Here is a 22,915-nt window from a genome sequence, read left to right as displayed (position 1 = left end):
AATGAAAGTTTATTGTTGATTTAGAGATGGTTAATAAAGTGGTATCGGATTAATTTTTTAGTATGTTGGTGTAGGATCCCTTGTGGTTGTTTATGCCAAATTTCAAGTTTGTACGACGTCTCCTTCATGGTTACGTACAATTGTACACTATGGAACCTTATTACCGCCAACGTCGCCAAAGCGCGTCGACTTCGGTTGACGTTTTGATAATTTCTGAAGGAAATACTGGTTGGATTTCGTTGAAAATGGGCTCGATTGTCAAGGAGGAGCTCTTCTTTATAATATATAACAACCGAATAAAATAGACCTAAAATGTAATTGTTACGTCACAAATAAAAGTTTATCGTTCATTTAGAGAAGGTTAATAAAGTGGTATCGGGTTAATTTTTTAGTATGTTGGTGTAGAAACCCTTCTGGTTGTTTGTGCTTAATTTCAAGTTTATACAACGTCTTTTTCATGGGTACGTAGAATTGTACACTATGGAACCTTATTACCGTAAACGTCGCTGAAGCGTGTTAACGTCGGTTGACGATTTAATGATTTTTGAAACAAATACTGGTTGGATTCCGTTGAGAATGGGCTCGATTGTCAAGAAGGGGCTCTTCTTTTACATATTCGACAACCGATTAAAATAGACCTAAAATATGTTTGTTACGTCATAAACACTATTTTGTCGTCGATTAAGAGAGGGTTAATAAAGTGGTATCGGGTTAAGATTTTACTATATTGGTGTAGACACCCTTGTGGTTGTCTGTACCAAATTTCAAGTTTGTACGATGTCTCCTTCATGGTTACGTACAATTGTACACTATGGAACCTTATTACCGCCAACGGCGCCAAAGCGCGTCGACTTTGGTTGACGTTTTGATGATTTCTGAAGGAAATACTGGTTGGATTTCGTTGAAAATGGGCTCGATTGTCAAGGAGGAGCTCTTATTTATAATATTCGAGAACGGATTAAAATCGACTTTAAATGTAATTGTTACGTCACAAACAAATATTTGTCGTCAATAAACAAAGGGTCAATTAAGTGGTATCGAGTTAACTTTTTAGTATGTTGGTGTAGTCACCCTTGTGGTTGTCTGTACCAAATTTAAAGTTTGTGTGACGTCTCCTTTATTGGTACGTATGGATGTATACTTTGGGACTTGTTTACCGCCAACGGCGCTAAAGCGCCTTAACCACGACTTTCATTTTTTCATATGTTGGTTTACGCACCCTTGTGGTTGATCGTACCCAATTTCAAGTTTCTCACAGGTTTGTTTCATTATGTAATCAATGAAGCGTAAAAATGTATTTCTTCGTTGCTGTTGTGCCTTTTGCCGACCTTCATGTGCCTGCAGGAGAACCGCGTATGTGTGTGTGGGCGAGAAACTTCGTCGTTGCATATCTTCGGTTAGTGACGTCACAGTGACGTAATTTTTGGTGTGACGTCATAACTTGACCCCACCTTCATTGTGACGTAATTTGGGGGTTCCCCGATTTTTAGAAGATAGGTACGTACAATAGTACACTAGACCCGATTTTTGCGCTATTTAAGAATGTAGCATGATACTTCTTGCAATGTTTGTAGTAGGCTTCAACTCCACGAAATTCGTACAAACCACTCGTTTACGATACAGCCGGTCCCGGAGCTTTGTGTTACGCAGTTAAAACGTTTAATGTGATACAAGTAATCACCAAGATACTCTCCAGAGCGTAAACACAAACATTTCCACGCACAAAATCGCACCATGTTGCTTTTGCGGTCCCCCTGTCAATCAAACTGTGTTTTACACTGTTTGCCAATGCTTCAGTTATTACGTCACTTGCGAGTATTGTTAAACGTTCTGGAAGTTGAGTATTGAGGTAACAATCGGCAAAATGAATTGCTGTGTTGAGTTGATTGTGAAAGTTAGTTTTGAAGACACGTTTGCAGAAAGGGAAGGTTTATATACGAGATGGAAAACTTAAGGCAGTCTGCTGAGGAATTCGGCTTATCAGAGGACGTCATTGAACTCTTGCTTGGTAAGTGGTATTTTGCTTGCTTTGATCGTTTTTTTTTGTTATTACAAAGTCTTCTTTAAGATATGAATCTGACGACGGATGATTTTCAAAATTTAACAAGGGATGACATTAACAGTGAATTTGTCAAGTGCACTTTTACTGTCAGGAAAAGTATTTGGAAATTTGTAGAAACAAAACAAAGTGCAGATTTGTCGTTTGAAGCACCAGCATGTTGCTCAACTTCAATAGTGAGTACATATTTTGTGCACAATAAGTCAAATATATGCAATTGCTTTTATTGTAGGATTCAATGGAGGAATCATTTGACATTGATAATTCAGCAGAGAACAGCAGTTTTGAGTTGGGGGATTATGCCGACAATGAGACACAAGTCAGGTCCAAAATCTTTGCCATGTTTCAAAATCCTCCTGTTGGGGATGTGGTTCTAAGTGGTCAAAATTATCCTGGGGGTATCCCCTCACCATTTCCACTTGATAAAAAGTACATAGATGTGCTTACCACATCAAGAGACAAGTTTTGTTCCCCAGGAAACTATAATTGCTTTCTAAGAATAATTAAAAAAATCTATGAAGTTATTTCTACTTTCTTAAAACGTAAACCAACCAAGCAAGAAAGAAAGGCAATTGCAACAAATTTGTGTGAAGAGTACCCAGTATTGAAATGTGGTGATCAACATTCCTATGCTTTGCAAGAAGCATTAAGAAAACGAGCCAACAATGTTGAAATGAGAACAAACATCAAACTAAACCAATACAAAAAGAAACATACAACAGCAGTAAAACGCCCATGTGCCGAATCAGCAGAAACCAAACAAAAAAGGCTCAAATATATTGAAATGCTCAATGGGCAAAACATAACATGTCATGTTTTGCTCCATTTTCCACAATATAAAGATGCAAATAAGGTAAGAATTTTAAATTCACAAGTAAACTTAAAAAAATATGTTTAATTTATTAACAGTGCTGTGAGGACCTGGCCTATATGAAGAAGATGAGTCTTGTTGATCTTCATCACTTGGCAAAGAAGAGATGGGAAGCATTTTTAGAACATGGCAACAAAATCATGACGTTACATGGTCCAAATGATCATCTTGTTGTTTCGTCTGCATTGCTGGGAAAAATCTGGGGTCACCCAGTGGTTTCAAAGTATGTGATTACAATTTGTAGTGATGGACAAATCACTACACATGCATGCAACCAGCCTTACATTTGTTGCATGAACTGTTATGATGGTTCTAAACAGTTAACAGTAATATCTGATAAAATTCCATTTGTTCAACTTGAAATAACTGATGAAAAACCATACATGCCTTATTTGTTGCTTTTAGCTTCATACTTTGTTCTGAACTTATCATACCCTGTCCCTGCAGAACAATGTTATAATGCAATAGAATGGATATTAACAGGAACAGCTATAAATGTGAAAAGTGATGCTGCCTTTTCACCCTTCTTTGCATCAATTGATAAAAAATAAAGAACCACTGGTTGTTTGTTTATTATTTGTTGTTTAGTCGAATTCTACTGAAATGATGCAGTAACTAGTTGCTTACCTTTTGTATGGAAACCGCAATCTTGAGTGTATGTACTCTCAAAACTTATATAAACAGTAGTTTTTTTAAGCAATGTGGAGCCAATAATATGAATTTGTGTATAAGCTGCAGACAGTAGTTTTTTTGCCAAACAAAAAAAAACATGACAAATATACACAACAAATCAGTAAAACAAGGGAACCACTTCATAAGCACATACCACAGGGGTTCGAAAATATTGAGCCACCTGAGATTCTAAAATAAATAACTAGCCACAAATTGGTCACAGGCTAAGCCAATAATTTGGCTTAAATGAAGTCATTTTTTTTTGGACCAACTTAAGCCAGGGATTTTGGCTAGTCACTTAGCCAAACAAGGAAAAATGAGCCGCATACTTTAATATACCAGTTTTTGGCTAAAGATTGAGCCAATATTTTTTGCAGTGTAGTTACAATTGGAAAATATTTCAAATATATATTTATAAGGTTCACAGGCTTCGCAGCCAAGGCATTGCAGCCAAGCTGGATCAGCCACTTTTCATGGCATTACTTCTGCATATATGATATGACATACTATTGAATTGACTAAGCTTCCTTGAGCACTGTCAACCAATTTAACATATGTGTTTGCTGCTACCGTTCGTTTACTTTTTATTGGCAATGCATACAAGTAAAGCTGGTAATTGACATTACAGCTGGTAACTTGAAGCACAATTGCTTGCTGCTTGGTTTTTGATATTATGTATGCAAAAACAGGCACTGAAGCAGTTGCCGAGTCTTTCTACCGAGTAAGTTGGTCTCTGCCCCATGCAATCCAGTGTGACGAGGCGTTAGAGGGATGTTAGTTGACAAAAAAAAATCGCCAGTTAACAAAAGTTTGAACGCGCGTTACTCGGCCACCTTACGAGGTAGCGACATGATATTTGTACACGATATAGTTCATAGGCTGAAGTTTGTAACGATACCAAAATTATTAAAAAAAATATATTCATATTCGGTTATGAATATGATTTGCGTATTATGACATAAGTTGCGAAAACAAGATTCGCTGGCAAAAATTCTACGCGCTTAAACCTTTCACACGATATCAAAATATTTGAAAAATTCAATAGGGGAAGTGAAGAAATATGAATTCATATTTTACAAACATGAAAAAACGGTGGTACGGTGTACACTTTCGTCGATAAAACCTTGCACAAACCTTGGCCCAAGCTGTTCTTTTGCAAAAACAATCTTATACCCTCCTGCTATCGAATGAAATCAAAATTTAACATATTAAGCCAGGGTGGCTATGCGAAATTCAACGATAACTTACTCCAACCCGACCGTCGCCCGCCGCTCGTTCAAGCCACCAAGCCATAGGCATACGCGCCATACACTTTCGTCGATAAAACCTTGCACAAACCTTGGCCCAAGCTGTTCTTTTGCAAAAACAATCTTATACCCTCCTGCTATCGAATGCAAAAGCACACGCCAAAATTTTTGATGTGGAAAACTACAACAAAGGGGTTGATTTTAACAAGTAAAGGTGGTAAAATTCCACTTCGGGGTGGAAAAGTCAAACGTAGGTTGGAAAATTCCAAGCTATGTTCGTAATTACCACCTTTTTTCCACCCTAAAAATTTACAGTGTGCTATATCGTGAGTTGGAGTACGATATAAGACGTAATGGAAATCTGATGTTATAATTACTCAACGTCAGTTTATGTAAATGTACACTCCTTCACTTCGTAAATTGTCGTGCGGTTTTCGCCTTACAGTAGTAATCCGAGTGGTGACAATAATTAGGAAATTTACTTGTATTAGTGCGTAGCTTTAAGTGTGAAACTTCGTGTCGGAAGATGCTGCAACATAGTTTTAGCTAGAAAGTGCTTCTGCTTGTTTCAAATCCCTCATGGTTGACATAGTTCATAAAATCGTTTCTAAAATCAAATTTTTATAGTTATAAGTAAAAACATTTGAAATTGTGATATTGTACAGACGTGGTTAACTCGTCGTGCTGGAGTAATGTAGAAATTTCATTATACGTCGACAGAATGCTCGGGATCCACTTTGCCTATGTTATGATGATGACGGCCTTTGTTATTCTAATTATATTTAAATTGCATTTAAATTCTTTGTTTGTCCTCAAGTGGAGTTTGATTTACAGTTGCAGCAATAGGATTTATGTTCTGTTTACACGAGATAACACAAAACCTAACTATGACTCCATGAAGACTCCAACACTGTGCAACTAGTAATTACTGGTTTGTATTAAAATTAGTAAAGCATTCGAATACTCACAATAAAAGATGCAATTTCAATGAGGCAGTTCGAGTAAATCCAATGATCCGTAATGAGACAGTACAAATGTTCAATGTTACGGTTCAAACTGTCTGTGGCTTTACAGCCCAAGCGGTCAGTTATATAGACTCAAATTCAGACGTGTTGACCGGGTAAAAATGTCATAAAACAAACGTAGATAACAAAGAATCGTAAGGCTTAGGTCAGCGGAAAATTCCGGTGTTGCGAAGCTGACCAAGATTAATTTCTCTCACGTGCGAGAAGAACGGGCTTATCAGATTAATTTCAAAAAGAGTATCGTGAAGAGTGACGTGCGTTAATGAATGAATGTTAAACAATTAAAAGCAATAAAATACAATATTAACCACACAGCTTCCTACCACAGATAGATTTATGCATAAACTCTGGAACATGTCTGCGATATTTCATTTACAAACTTAAAAAGAGCATCACGCAAACAAATGCTGGGGATGGTTTACCCTGACCATCATTCAGCATGGGTTAACAATTTTTCAGGTTACGAAATGCTGCTTCAAATAAAAAAGCAAGACGTAAATCATCCCAAGCCAATAAAGTCCTTGAAATTTTCGAACAGACTTCATGCTGTCGGTTTACCCGTTGTCGAGGTATGTCCCCGCTGGGTGACCGTGGGGTACGACTGCGTCTCGGCCTCGCACCCCAAGGGATCCGACTGAGTCTCGTTGGCAACTCGGCCTCGTAGGCAACTTGCCTTCTCTATCTCGAGGTTTACTGTTGGAGTTAAAGAACTCCTTTACACAAGTCTGTGCGTTTTCTAAATAGTCTAACTCCCGACTAAACACATACATCCACCAAGCTTCAAGCCAGTCCAAAGTTGTTCATAAATCCATTTATTGATATAATCCAACGAATGAATCCAAGTACAGTACAGTACAATTGGGGCTCCTATACAGTGTACTAAAGCAGAACCAACAGCCTAGACCCTTACACAGCAACAGTTAAAACACACTGATTTGGCAGGCGCTAGTCGCTCTGCTTATATAGTCTGCGGTTGTTGCGCAACTTGAATGCAACTTGAAGTTGACCGATTTGGTCGATTACGTCAGTTATTTATATAGCTTAATTAACTAAGTGCCCTAATAGGTTATTTATGTATAGGTAGACTTTGTTTTCAGAATAACTAAAAGTAGTTATGTTTATTTTAGCTTTATTTATCATTTGCGAAAGAAGTACTTGTGTTTAAATCAACCTTTATTTATTATTTGCCAAAGAAATGTCTGTAATTATTTTAACTTGATTTACATAGTTAGTTTGGTTGCCTAAGTTACCTATATGACTTTATTGCCCAAATTACATGGTTTATAACACATCTATAATGTGGCTGCTTCTACCGGCTACAATTTTTTCACCTGCCACCAGCTCGGCAGGTTTTTCCTATTAAATTGTCCGGTCAGGAATTGACCAAAACCGGAAATGAGTTCTTCTTTTTTCCCATGTCGTTTTATTGGACATCACAACTTGGACATGCGTTGAACGCGTGATTACAATGACTTTGGTTTTAACTCTCGGTCATAATATAGTTATACGCTTTGGGCCTTTTTTAGTATATACATGTGTTGTGCGGCGACAATGCCACATTTCAACGCAATGCGAATCTTGTTTCAGAAAGCAATTTATATCTTGTCATTTAGTTTCTTCTAAGGGATCCAACACCAAACACATGTTTGGCACAAACATGCAGCTCTGCAGAAAATGGAGATATCAATATTCCGATTTTTTTTACTCTTGCATCAGTTCTATCTTTCACCAATTACATCTGTTGCTAAGAACACGATGAACAAGTTTACCCTTATAGTATTGCTTGCATGTGTGATGCTTTTCAGCATCCATACAACAAACGGGTGGAGAAGACGGAGACGCAACATGGACCAGACAGACAGTTTGAGCAATGGTACAAATGCGCTTTATTACTTGTTAGGTAATGAGAATTTAATCTAAACGTCAAAACGTTGGAATCGCGCATTGTCGTTGGGAATTATGCACAAATAAATCTCTAGGAATCCGCGTATTTGCAACCTGGCACCAATTTATTTGCAGGCGATGAGCACCGCGCACGAAGCTGTCAATCAACTTGCGACCAATGTTATGATGATGAAAATATTTGAATGCTGAGCAGGAAATCAGTTGTCATGCCATTGATGAGGAAGACCCAGCGTTGAAATATAAGTTTGCTGGAAACCAGAGCGGAAACTCCTGCAAGGTTCAAATTTAATTTTGCACAATATTTTCAACATTACGATACATCCTTTTGAAGAAAAGTAGTCAACACTATTACTTAACAACATTTATCGACTGTTTAATCCGCGCCTTCCCAATAACATGGGAAATTAAACATGGCGGTGACACTTGGGTACAAATGGTTCACTGAGCAGCCAACTGTTAATTTTCCTCAAACGAATATAAAGGTAAAGTCTAATTTTATTAAAAAGCGGCAAAAGTACACTTTTCTTTCTAGAGGACTTGGCTTACACGAGTTTTTAATCTGCAACCATGTTTACTTTAAAATATGTAACCTGAACGAATCTGTGAAATAGACTGGCATTTATTTACTCGACAAAACTGGCCTCGACACAACCACGTTTTATTTTTCCAGGATGTTGTTCTGACGTAGGTAAGACACGGGATTAGGAAATGCTAGGTTATTAATTTCAGACGATATAAATCAAGAACGCAGAATATTTGTGTAACAATACCTGTCGATGTTTTATACAGGCGATGTTTAGAGCAGTGCGCAGACAAACCTAAAGACAGTAAAACGGGGAATTTTAAACACTGAAAGGGGAGTTTTACTTTGACAACAATGTAGAATAATATATTGATGTTTCCTTACAGGCAATCAAAAAATATTTGCCGGAGTCAATATTTTATTAATTGCCTTGCTTTTTAACTAAAAGTTGTTTTTTCAAGTTTAGCAGGTATGAGGATGCTGACATGTGTGATTGTTTGTTAATAAAACAATATCATAAAGTTAAAGAAAAAATTTGTTAAAACAGTTTCTTGCAAAACTTACAACATTTCGTGTCGCAGAAATCATTGGTTGGTCAGAGAGAGGATTTAAGACGGATCAGGTCGGGATCCGCCGTGTTGAATCAAGACTAAAAATGGGAGCAAGGTTTGTGAGCTATTTCATTTCTTTCCATGCTATCAAATAGCAACATTTTTTTGTCTGAAATACACCAAAAGGGCATAAATTTTGCGCGAAAATAATGAACAAATATTCCTTCCTCTGTCCCACCAAGCTCGGACATTTCATGTTGATATTGCTTTGCTCATCATGGATGGAGCTAGGTTTTGATTAGGGTGAGTCTAGATTTAGGATGAACTTGCACGGTGTCTTACGATTCCCCAGACGCATTGTGAGCGTGTGGCGAAATTTTGGTCCTTTATATCGCGTAAAAATTTTGTCGGGTCATATTGACAGCTGGTTACAGACGTCACTTACAGTATATATGCCGGACCTTTCTAAGCGATAAAAGCCTGACAGATCGGCTGAAAAAAAGCAAGCGTGGTTTAGAGATTTTTACCAGACATATGGTTGTGCACGTGTGGCAGTTAAACTTTCGTTTTACCAAAATTAACCAATAAAGCACTTTGAATAAAAGTTTTTCAATAAAGATAAGAGGAGTTCTTTGAGGTGTCGAGTTTTAACAGAAACTGCTGATATTTCCACTGAGCCGTTGAGCAACATGCGCATAAAAGTAACGACAGTTTATATAAAAAACATATTTGGGTTTCTTATAGTTATCTTAAATAACCTTGCAGTTATTCCTGGACATAAAGTTTGGAAAACTCCATTAAAAGCAATGATGACGTCACTCCGCAAAGTTACAGAAACATAACATTGTAAGATAGGAACTATTTGTGTTTTTATCAGATTTTGGTTGAAGATGGTTGGAATCCTGCTCCTCTTCATCACAATCACTTCAGCTTCATTTTATAAATTTGACGGAATGACATGTATATATTCTGTTGTTATTTGAATATTCATTTGGCTAACTTGCAGGGTGACCTTGACGAATAATTTCAGAGGTTATCTGAACTATATTTGTTAAAGGTTTGGATTAATATTACAGCCGGATTTCAACCAGTAAAGTCATATCAAGAATAAACAAAACGGCATGGGTTTATCAAGTTAGGCGCAAAATCAAATAAATATTATTTCCACGAAAAATTACTACGCACATGGACGACAAACATGAAACATAAAATGGCTCAAATAAAAACTTTCCGAGTGACTTCTTGAAAATTCGCCAGGAATTTTTCAGTAAAATATCTAAACATAATTCTGAGAATTTTTTTATCTGATGTATGAGTTAAAGTGTTACTTGGCAGATTTTATGTGCGAAGATAGAAAGAGGATGGTAGAAATACCTTTGTTTTGTGATGGTCGTCATGATTGCAAGGATGGAAGTGATGAGAAACCGGTCGACTTTCCCACTTATCCTGAAAACATCACTAGTCCTTACATAAGGTGAAAATACTATATGTTTCCTACGTTTGTTTTATCGAGGTTGTCACAATCAAACAGTTCATATAATTGACATTTTTCCCCTAACGGCAAGTACAGTTACGCCGTAAACGGACAAATTTAACAGACGAGAACCGAGCAGCTTTGAACCGTGGGTTTTTGTCGAGAAGCTGTCCGGAAAAGGTGGAGATATTTACATATTAAAAGCAATAGACATTTGAATAATTATAAACAAGAAAAGATGAAAACACAAGACAATGTAACTTTTACAACTCAATCGTTATGAAGGAAATGAAGGCATGTATGCAAGTGCCCCTGACAGCAATGTAACTGTTTGATGAGGTGATGGTGCCGCATAGCGCACACAGACCTCGAGGAATGTTTACAAAAAAGAACGTGGCGTAAAATAAACCAAGCAGTTTCAAAAACCCACATGTTGATAAATGTTGATCTTTCACTATTTCAATACAAATGAAGATTGCGAAAGGCTCACATGATAAACAAGGAAAACTAAATCAGTGTGTGGCGCAAAACTTAAGTCTTAGAAAAGGAATGGTTCATTGTAAATGGTTGTGGTGTTACCACGAACTAAAAACTTGAAATACCTTTAAATCAACAAGACTGTTTTTTTATTGTTGTTTCTTTGCGTTTCAAGGGACAAAATTACCGAAAGCAACATATCTTCCACGGAAATGCGCACAACAGATTTTTTTCACTTACATTATCAACACAAAACGTAAGGCGGTGGACAACCTTTATTGGTTAAGCCATAAACTGGATGTCGACAAAACCCCACGTACGCGAGACTCAAATAAGAGACAAGAAACATTGTGAAAAACAGAAAACACTGTCTGTACCGACATGCCACAGACGACACACAGCCTGTTGTAGAAGGCACCAGGTTTCGCAGGTGTTTTTATTCACAAACCTCCTTTCAACCATTGCATACCCAGTCGTGCGTGAATAGTTTGTAGTTAATTTGGTTTATTTCATGCAAAACCTAACATTTATGTCAGAATGTCAGTTATTTCGACTCTTCACACTTAAACATTTACAAACACACACAACTCATGTATAAATTATTGCATGACTCATTACATCTTTTGATGCAGTTGCAATCACAAGGATGACGTACTACATTTAAATCAACTATGCGCCCTAAGACGGGAGGAATTTTGCAAAAGAGATATCCAATGTGTTGGAAAAACAATGTGTGATGTCTGCCCCTCCCACTTCCTATGTCCGAATTCGACATGTTTGAAACGTTCGACTGTTTGTGATGGAGATCCCAGCTTTCCAACATTGGAATAATGGGCATGGATTCAAATGTGTTCGGAATGGCAGGAATTGCAATCTCCCGCAGATGTTTCTATGGGACGGCATTGCCGATTGCGATGATAAATCTGATTTGTGTTACACCTCTGAGAATGGAGATGTCAGGTATTTCTACAACCGCTAATGTATGTTGTTAAAACTATCTTAGATGTGGTGATAATTTGATATGTATGTCAGTTAATTCTGTCAGTGTATTACGAATTTGCCACAAAAATATAGTACGATTTCTATTTATACGTTGCAATCAAATATGACAATTTCGTTCTTATATTTTTATCAGTCATGGAATATGTGTTTCTTCAGGGATGTTCGTAGTTCTCACACATTTAATCATCGGTTATGTTTCCAATGTACAAACGACCCCATGATCATCTCAAGGTCAAGTGTTTGTGATGACGTCATTGATTGCCCTGATATGAGCGATGAATTCACTTGTAATGAAAAAACAACGCAGCAATACGGGAATAACCATAACGGGTATTTTGTGTAGTTTAAGATAGGCCGCTTACTTTGGTGAAGCAAAATAACCATATTTTATTTAGTTCAATGCCACGCTGCAATTGTTTCGACAATAATGGAATCTGTTACAAAACAATGGACCAACCCAAAATTTCCTGTAACTCAAAAGATAAAATCTGCGTTAAGCTTGCTAATTGCTTGGGGAATTTCCCATGTGAGTACATTTGCCCATCGCACTTCCAGTGTCCGAATTCAGCTTGTTGGAAACGTTCGACTGTTTGTGATGGCAATCCTTGCAATGACTGCCCAGCTTTCCAACACTGGAATGATGGACATGGATTCAAATGTGTTCGGAATGGCAGGAATTGCAATCTTCCCCAGATGTTTCTTTGGGACGGCATTGCCGATTGTGACGATAAATCTGATTTGTGTTACACCTCGGAGAATGGAGATGTCAGGTATTTCTACTAATGTGTTTTGGTAAAAAAGACTTGAACAATACATTAATATTTTTATAAGTGTCGTTTAAGTCTGCCAATGTATACCAAATATGGAAAAGTGACAAAATAGTACGATTTTTAATGAAACTTTTATTATGATAATTCCGTTTTTATGTTTTCACCAGTCATGGAACTTGTGTTTCTTCAGGGATGTTCGTAGTTCTCACACATTTAATCATCGGTTATGTTTCCAATGTACAAACGACCCCATGATAATCTCACGTTCAAATGTTTGTGATGACGTCATTGATTGCCCTGATAAAAGTGACGAATGTTTCTGTCAATCTGGGAAAATGAAGTGCGGCCATTCACCTAAGTAAGTGATGAACGTTGGTGTAATCTTGGGGGAAATTCGACATTCACTTTGTGGGTAGCAAAAACCCAAAAGTAAAAAACCTTGCATTAGTGGCAATTTCGTTGCGCAACCTCCACAAGCACTGCGTTAAGTGTCAACAACTGCGTTTTCTCGACATGTAAGGAATTCTAAAGCGTAATTTGTTTTTATTGTTTTTTGTTTTTATTGAAAAATGAACGCGAAACAGATGGTTAAATATTTTCAGTATTGGTGTCCGATTGCTCTGCACAACAGCAACTATCTCAACAGGTGCGGACGGGCTTTGTTACGTAAGTAAAAAAACTTTCTTTGTCGAAAATAAGTTTGTGAGAAATAATGAAGACTTAGTTATTAACGTTCCCAAGTAGACTAACGTCAATGCAGTGTACCAACTTACTTGTTGCATAAAGTTTAATTTAAAATCAACGTGTTTGACAATGTGCAAATCAGTTGGACTACATCGTCCACGCAAGAAGGTGGTTCGACGTCTTACTGACACGCAGGAACCAAGTATTTGTTTTTCACAGGAAGGGAAAAGTTGGAGGTGGTTCGACTCTGCACTATTTTGCAATGGGAAACGGGACTGCGCTGGTAGTGTCCGTCACGCAGGTCAACGCTTTCCCCACGATGAAGTTCCTAAACTTTGCAAATATCGGAAACACTGCGACACAAAAGACGGACTTTATCTCAATATTCCTATGTCAAAAATATGCGACGGTTTTATCGATTGCGAGGACGAGACTGACGAATATCCTGAAGAAATGTGCACAAAGGAAGGAAGATTCTATTGTCCAGCGTCAAATGGAGCCAAAGTAATCCGTTGCCAAAATCGTTTACAGTTTCTAATTGTTCTAGTGTTTTGATAATGAGGAATTTGAAATGTTAAATCAAGCAAATATACTTTTTAACAATGTATTAGTGTAATGCATAATGATACTAAATACTATTGCAGTTTCGAATTGTTTGTTTTTCAGTGACAGAAACGAAATAAAACGTTTTATAAACTCCAGATTTCTGTCAACGAATCGGATGTTTGTGACCTCACAATCAACTGCGATGATCATAGTGACGAAATAAACTGCACAAATGACGGAAGATTTTATTGCGAAAACAAAGATCCATTGTTCGTTAAGAAGGAAAAGGTAAACTCAGATTTAAAAGATAGAAGATTTTATCCTTTTTATAGTAAGTGTAACGCAGTGGATAGTTTGCCTTTCTCTTTTCGTTCTCTTGTTTTGTGTAACGTGTTTTCAGTTGTGCGTCATTACACAGGACACCCGTGCACAATAAAGAATATTTTACTTCATTCCAATATTTTTAATACACTTTAAGTTAATGGAAAGATTATTGCTTACCAATTACACGTAAAACAGTAATTTTGCAACATAATTTTTATGCCGAAAAAAGATAAGATTTCTCAAAATATAAGTCTTTTAAAATTCACAGAAATTCAATGGAGTGGGCGACTGTACAGACTGGTCAGACGAGTGCCCAACAAAATCAAAAATGATCAACGAAAACATATTTTCATCACGATACGAGTTGATTGCAAACCCGTTTCTGCGAGCCATTGTGTGGATAATGGGGATGCTCGCCATTGTCGGAAATTTGGTAAAATTACCCAAGTTTTTTTCTAGCCAAGTGCAATAAAACGATGTGTTTTATTATTTACAAATTTTTTATTGAGGTTGTCATGGTGATGGAAGGCAAAACTTTGGTAACGACAGAATCACAATCTGCTGCATTTCGCACAAACCATCTGCTCGTTTTGAATCTATCTGTTTCCGATCTACTCATGGGAGTTTACCTGATCATGCTGGGCGCCGCTGGTGTCAGATACTCCGGAAATTATTGTGCCAATGACCTTATTTGGAGATCAAGCGGAAGTTGCACCACAATGGGTGTATTGGTTTTGCTTTCTAGCGAAACATCGGTGTTTACAATGGTCTTATTGACCATATTCCGTCTGTATGCTGTGAAAAACGTGAGTGAAACAGTTGTATTTGTTCGAGCAAGTTATGCCAGCTTTGTTAAGGCAGTGACGGCCCTTTCCAAAAGTTTATGACAACGCACATAAAGATTGGTTTGTTACGGTACTGACAAATATCATGTAATAAAAAATGCGATTCCGCGTATACCATTCCGGAAACTTATTTGATATCACCTCGACAACTATAGCTAGATTCCCATTCTAATGGAGATCTTTCGAAAACAATTTCCAATCTGATGGAGTTTGAACTGACGACTACATTCTCCATCCCTGGATTTGAAGGGATCGGCGAGCTTGAGAACTTTGCTTTTACTGAAAACACGTTAATGTTCTCTTGTCTTTCAGCCGTTCAATGCGTCGTTGAAACCGGAATTGAAAACTGTCATCCTTTCCATTATTCTCTGCTGGGTATTCTCGTTTGCAATTGCTTTTATTCCACTCACAACTAAACTTCAGCATTTGTTCGAAACCAAAGCTTGGATGAATGAAAATCCGTTTTTTGACAATGTGGCAGTCGACTTTTCTAGTAAGATATTGTCGTAGATGTCGATGTTCAAACCAGTTTAAATGACACTCGCCTTATATACACAGACATGAATAACTTCTTGGATCGATTTGTAACTTTCCAAAGCTACGATTCCCAAGTACTCAACACTACCCTCATGCAAGTGAATAATGCTAATTCCTGGATGGATTTTATGGATATTCTTAAGGATTACAATTACACCGAGTTATTTGATATTTCTGGATATTTGGGGTTTGTTTCTCTTCGCGCAAAATTTCTAATTTTGATGTCTCAAAATGTATATGTGCAGATATTATAGCAGCAGCAGCGTTTGCATCAGCAAACTGTATGTAACAACCAACGACAAGGCATGGGGATATTCAATCGCCATCATTACTCTCAACTTCCTTGCCTTCATGTTTGTGGCAATTACGTACTTTTGGATTTACAAGAAGTCAACTGCCAGTTCCAGGAAAGTGAACGAGAGACCAAGAGATGGAGTGATGGCAAGACAAAACAAAGGTAAGCACATTCGTCTTTGCAGACATAATATTCCAATAATGCAAATTGTTTCGGCAGAAATGCAAAAGAAAATCCTTCGACTGATAATTACCGATTTTCTTTGCTGGGTTCCAATTTCGATCGCGGCATTTGTGAACATCGGTGGATTCCCTATGCCTCCAGTCATGTATGCTGTGTCAGCAATTATCCTGCTCCCCATCAACAGCTCTTTAAATCCCCTCATCTATTCCAACGCCCCGAAACTGCTTTATGATAGAGTCCGTGATGGCTTACGTGCCGTTTTCGGCCGTCAGCCAGAAGAAGAGCAACAAGGAAATTTAGTTGTGGTTGCTAACCGAGAAAACTTACATGTTGTTGAAGCAGAAACCACCCTGTAAATAAACCTTGCATTTAGTTTGTGAAAAATATGAAGTCAACCAATCTGTAAAAACAAAATCATCTTTTTGACGTCACGCGTACTTTCTTTGTTTAGAATGCTATTTAACTTGTGATAGCAGAGTAATTCGATCACAAAATTATTATTTCAAAAGACATCTTTCTTTATGAAACACATGTTTATGAAACAAAAAGTAACATCTTTGAGACCAGATCTAATCTGCCCAAACCGAAGAATAAAAATTCACGAATCATTTTGGAACGTATCCGCATTTCGTTTTGCGGTTTACTTGTTTATATTAATGCCGAGACATGCTTTTTGGTGTCATTTTGTGTGTCATCATTTTATGTACCATGGTTACACGTTAAATTAGCCAGACTCGTCGTCAACGTCACGCGCTATCCAACACATGGGCACTCTTGTCATGTGTGTGTGATGAAACACTTAACATCAATTTGGGAAAAATCATTTTGGCATTACAATGACGCGGTGATTCTGACGCCCTTGATCCCAGTGAGCTTCACACTATTTGTCGTTCATTGAATGTTAGTTGTTAATACGATGTTATGATGTTGGAAAGGAGCCAACTGATGGAATACAAACTATTGGCAGAGGAAATTATATTCTGCCTTCTTCAAAATTTTTGTTTGGAAATTGTTGTTTGCTAACAATCAACTACTACCTGGCACACGATAGCGGCTAGTTTGTTGTCTTTTGAGTTTTTGTGCAGAAAAATACTTTTCACCAAAGTTTAATAATCGTTTTGTCAAATGTTTGTGCGATTATTTTGTCGTTATCAATAACACAGTGTTGAGAGGCAATTCTTATACGAAGTGCAAGTTCCAACCATACCTGATGAGTTTGAGGGTGCAGTAGGAGGAAACTAATGGAGCAAGAGGAAGAAATTGATGGTGCATGAAAGTGAAATTGAACTATAATAACACCAGGTCAACGTTTAATTGTACCAGAAGAACAACTAAGTTAGTTTAATGTTTTCTGTATCTTTTAAGTGTATTTTATTTTTCTTGATTTCCTGTGCTACTTGAAAGAGAGAATTTGCAAGTTGTATCGTTAAAGTGAGTTTCCTTTTTTACTGATTCCTACTTAAGAAAATGAAGGTTACATGTTGGGATAGGTCTTCGTTGCAGGTCAGATACCGTTAAGCCGGTACCTGTGTTTGCGTTACACCTTGACTAAACGTTCTATATGCTCTTTTACATTTGACCTCGTCTAAAATATTGTGCATTCCTTCCTAACCAGACAATACTTTATAGATTGTTCTTTGGTACATTTCTGGTACACAGCTTATTCCAAACACGAGAGGCTTGTAGAAATGTAATCCTTTCTGTTGAAAGTGTGGTGATGACCACACTTTCATGATGAAATTGATATGCCCAATTAGATGAGGTTTAAAAAATGTTGACATCTTTTCAATAATGTCGTACTTTTCAAGTTCTTCTAACTTCTTTTCAAGTTTATCACGTATGTGAAAGAGTACGCGCCTAAGGGGCTGCGCTATGGTTTAAACCGACTTGCTAAACGGGTAAACGGGTTCAACCGGAATGCTTAACTGAAAGTTTTTAGCTTCCCGAATCCATTTGAACAACCGTCTTGCAATATACAGCAAAACGTCTTGCGCATTTACATTTAATGCATTTTTTCCCCGAGCTGGACAATATTAATCAACAGGATTTCATCGAATTCGTCTTACCTTTGCGTGCACTGTATATCGGTTGCGATACCCTTTGTACTTCGTTAAGCGACGTGTAACAACCCTCCGTGTCTGTCACGTGTTTCTCGCTGTGTTGAAACACTCGCAATTTCCCTCAGGGAAGCATCATCCTAAAGTTCTTGCCGTGTTCCAGTAACCAGCATCTCAAAAGATTGGATTCGAAATTTTTAATTATTTTGCATCGTAATTTTTCATCAAGGTTTTCACACCCGCACCATTCGGCTTTCTGTTTAAATCGCGTAACAAAGTTATCAACGCACTCGTCAGAATTTTGCTGCATTTTCCCACAAATGTCTGTCATCAGGAATATTAATCAGCGTTGCAAAGTATTTTAGCAATCCATCCTTGTCACAATCATAAACACTTATAATGTTATCCCCATCACTAGTCTCTTGCTCTATTTCGAGGGCAAAAAAACAACTTTGACTTTGACTTTGGTGCCAGCGCACTGCAACATTAAGGCCCGTCTTCGACTAACATGTGATACAACTTTACCTTCGGCGTACAACTCGAAAGACCGCATCCTCTTCTTCCGTCCTATATTCACGCAATCAAATGACTTCAAATCAAATGTATTAAGCCCATTGGAAACTCGCAAAGGGGTCAAAAGTATATTACGCTTAAACATATTGCTCTTTGTGCTATCCTGCGGACGTTGAAACATTTCAACCATGCGCTTGGTGGCGCTGTTTAGCAGTTTTAGATTATGAAGAAAACCGGGAGTTGGGAAAGGTTGCAATATTTTACGGGCTCTGCTTTTAACCTCAGAGTCGTTAGTGTCAAGACTGCTTTACGAAATCTTAAGTGAGAGTGTTTGTATAAGTTTGCGAGTATGGTTGAACAATTTTGGTGGGAAACAGGCGAAAAATTGGCTGTATAATGTATCAATGTTTTTTACATTGGCCATAAATTGCGCTTTATAAACTAGATGACTTGAAATTTTTTCAATGTGGCCACTAAGTTCTATTTACACCAAGCGTTATGCAAGATTGAAAAAATAATCCTTGCAAAACTACATACACAGAAACAGTGAGTGACAGTCTCTTTAAACCAAGATATTATTGCTTAAATTCAATTTTATTTTGCATAGAAAAGACCAAGAACGCGTTCGAACAACAAATACGTAAAGTGTGAAAAATTATGAGAAAATTTCCAAAGGTATTGCTAAAAATACACACATTCATTCGCTGCGTGAAGATTTTAGAATAACAAGAATCTGCTGGTAGTATGGATGATACACACTTTATGCTTTTTTACAATAAGTTCCACCCCGAGTAAATAATTTTCTGACATATCGAGATCATGTCCTATATGATGCACTTTATTGATCTTTCTATTGAACTTTATTGATGTTGAATTTGTTCCTGAACTCTCTTATTTATTTTAATAATTTATTTCAATAGTACTTGTATATAAAGTCGGGGCCATTTTGGTTGCAGGAAACAACTCCGACTTTCCTTACAACTGCTACATAAATATGATTAATGGGTACGAAAATTAATACAGGTGGCGCAAAAAATTTCTGAAATTGCAGCCCGAACTTCAAAAACCCAAGCGAAGCGCGTCATTTTATTGCAAATTGACAGAACGTAGGGATAAAGCTCATACAAATTGATCCAAAAGTAGGTAAAATTTAAAAAAAAAAGCTTCAGGAATCATTCCGTCCTGAAGAACTTCACAAAATATGAATATAAACGGGACTCAATGTCGGCTACTGTGGAAACCGTCGAAGGATGCCTCGTTTATCAGCCCACAGCGCACATCAGAGTGTATTAAGATTTTTCAAGCTGCTCAGTTTTAATATTTTATTGCACAAGGTTGTAAGCTAGGATCAAAAAACGTAAATAACGGCTTCAGATTTGCTCATAAAACATTCACAAAAAATGACCACGAAGGGACTCGAACCCTCAATCTTCTGATTCGAAGTCAGACGCCTTATCCATTAGGCCACGCGGCCGCCAATCTTCTGATTCGAAGTTTATAATTAATCCAACTGTTGGAGATAGTGAGTCGCTTATGCTTGAATGGCAAAATCAGAGGCGACAAAAAGCACAACAGCAATGAAGAAATACGCTTCGTTGATTATGCAATAAAACAAACCTCTGGGAAACATGAACTAAGATACGATCAACCACAAGGGTGTACGCCAATATACGAAAAAATGTAAGCATAGGTTATCGCGCCTTTGCGCCGTTCGCGGCAAACAAGTCACAAAGTTTACAATTGTACGCAATTTGTACAATGAAGGAGACGTCGCAGAAACATGAAATTTGGTGCAGACAACCACAAGGGTGCCCACATTAACCAACTATAAAACTTTTGACCCAATTGACAATCGAGTCCATTCTCAACCGAATCCAACGTGTATTTCAGTCTCAAAGTATACAATTGTAGGTAACAATGAAGGAGAAGTCGTACAAACTTGGTATTTGGTACCGACATCACAAGGTTGTCTACGACAACATACTAATAAATTAACTCGATACTACTTTATTAAGCCTCTTTCAATCGACGATTTTTGTTTGTGACGTAACAACTACATTTTACAACAGTTTAAATTAGTTATCAACTATTTTAAATTGAACTCGCCTCGTCACAAAGTAGAGGCCTTTTGATTGACATAGATTATGGATCTTTAAAAAGACAAAAACATATGCTCGCAAAAATTTTGTCGTGAAAAACATTTCGTAGAAACGAGTTGTCTTCCAAGATATGGATTGTGTGTTTCGCAGAACGACGCGTTTTTCTTCCCTGTCTTTTCCCATTGTTTTTTGGATTGTTTCCTTTGTTTGTGTGATTTATAGATCTAAATGTTTTACAATATGCCGACGACAATGCTGGAATCGGCACTTTGTCGATGACTTCAGCATACATTTTTTCGTATATTAGTTTGCACAATTTTGTAGTTGATCGTATCAAAGTTCATGCTTCCCAGAGGTTTGTTTTATTGAATAATCAACGAAGCTTAAACTTGTATTTCTTCATTGCTGTTCTGCCTTTTGTCGCCTCTACGATGTGCGTGTATGCAAGAAACTTCGTCGTTGCATACCTTCGGTTTGTGTCGTCACTGTGACGTAATATAAAAGCGAAATTCATTAATAAATCGAAAAATTGCTTCAAAGACATAAGAGTAAGAATGTTGTATCGCCATCCATATGTGGCACACACTTCTCAGTGTGTCAGGATATACGGGTAATTCGCCATACTTAATCTATTTGTTGCAAATGGTCATTCGTTTATGCTTGAATGGCGAAATTTCGGCTTACTAAGAAATTTACAACTACATGATTCTGAACTCAGGTTAAACAGCTTTGCTTTGTGGCCGACAAACTCTTAAATCAGGCGAAGAAGCTTAATGTGAAGATGGTTGGAGGGTATGTGGGGTTTAAATAACGGAGGTAAACCTTGCGCATTTGAAAGATTACATTCAGATGATCTCATTGTTTTTACAACAACACAGCATATAAGAAACGACGCGGTGATATAATTTCTATATTTTATAATGACGCTGCGGACCGAATAATTTTGCTGGGTTTCGAGGCCCCTCTTATGGTTTATACCATAAAAGAGGAAAATGACTAACAGGTCGATCCAACTTTTCAATGATTTTGAAAAAAATGCGGTTGCAAATTTGTATGACATCTTATATCAATTGATGTAAACTGTTGTCGTTTGCATACACATCAACCACAGTACATACGTTTAAAATATATTTTATTGTTCAGGATAATTTTTCGAATCCCGTTCTCATTGATAATTTCTTGATGATGATGTTTATCTGTAAAACAAAGGGAGGTTCATATATTTAATTTAAACTACAGGCAAATGAAAAATTTAGTTTATTATTATTTTGGGCTACCATATCAATAAAAATATGTTTTTATTTATTCAATACTAACATGTTTTCACTTTTCCTCATATTCCTTTCTCTCATCTTCAAGCATGTCCGCCATTTCCTCCAGTTTCATTAATGGTGAAAAAATTTAAAATACAGATATTGTTTTTTAATTATATCTGGATGGGACCAAGAGAATGTACACATAAAGTCGTTGCTACCTCATTAGTTGTGCTAAAAATGTGTGCACCGAAGCGTGCAGTTTGTCTATTTACACAATTTGATCATTGAACTTTAGACGCATGTAATAAAAACTGTTGTTTTGTAGCATTAATTGCTTTGGTACTTTCCAGGCGATTGTTTGGTTACGAAACGATACAGTGATGCTTACCTTGTCAACACAAGTATAAATACGGTTTAATTTTGTTACATTTTTAGAGGTAGAATTAACTTCTTACCATCATGCGCTGACTTCTGATCACTAAATTGGTTGTTTCGTCTTCTCCACCCGTTGGTTGTATCGATGCTGAAGAGCATCAAGCAAGCAAGCATGACGACAAGACACACTTTATTCATTTTATGTCAGTTATTGTTTAAAGTTAGCTGGAAGAAGACAAAATACATGCAGAAATCCGTATGTTGTTTTTCCCACTCTTGTTATCCGTTCCACTGATGCTAGCGAAGCCGAGTGCGAAACTTCGGCCAAACACCTCGGATAATGTACACTGTGGTAGGAAACAGGTCATTTGTTTCTTGCCATCTTTTTCTGGTAAATGACTATGTTTTTTCGGCATATACGACAGTGCTTGCGATTGGCTGCAACTCGTTTTCTACTACAAACAATTACATTTGGCCCCAAAGTGTCAAACTCGAAAGTGAATTAATATGAGTATTGTTCTCATGTTTGATATTCTGGTTTTGTTTCCATTTCCAACTTTATAAGACAAAAACATTTGCTCGCAAGAAATCTGTTGTGAAAAACATTTCGTAGAAAAGAGTTGTC

The 22,915-nt window shown here is 37.2% G+C and overlaps 1 protein-coding gene and 1 non-coding gene across 2 annotated transcripts; one reads left to right on the top strand and one right to left on the bottom strand.

The window, feature by feature from the left end:
- Window positions 1-1,346: 1,346 nt before the first annotated feature.
- Window positions 1,347-3,481, top strand: LOC145895831 (uncharacterized). Its single transcript, XM_082984610.1, has 4 exons — window positions 1,347-2,008; window positions 2,069-2,235; window positions 2,292-2,912; window positions 2,969-3,481. Exons 1-4 carry the CDS (start codon window positions 1,942-1,944, stop codon window positions 3,479-3,481), a joined length of 1,368 nt encoding a protein of 455 aa, XP_082840736.1. The 5' UTR covers window positions 1,347-1,941.
- Window positions 3,482-19,961: 16,480 nt separating this feature from the next.
- Window positions 19,962-20,034, bottom strand: Trnar-ucg (transfer RNA arginine (anticodon UCG)). The gene has a single exon. It is a non-coding gene; the product is annotated as a tRNA-Arg (tRNA).
- Between the last annotated feature and the right edge of the window lie 2,881 nt (window positions 20,035-22,915).

The sequence above is a fragment of the Ascidia mentula genome, chromosome 3 (genome assembly GCF_947561715.1).
Source record: "Ascidia mentula chromosome 3, kaAscMent1.1, whole genome shotgun sequence".
In the NCBI taxonomy this organism is placed as follows: Eukaryota; Metazoa; Chordata; class Ascidiacea; order Phlebobranchia; family Ascidiidae; genus Ascidia; species Ascidia mentula.
Note: the sequence above shows the minus strand (reverse complement) of the source record. Positions and strands in the feature narration are given on the sequence as shown.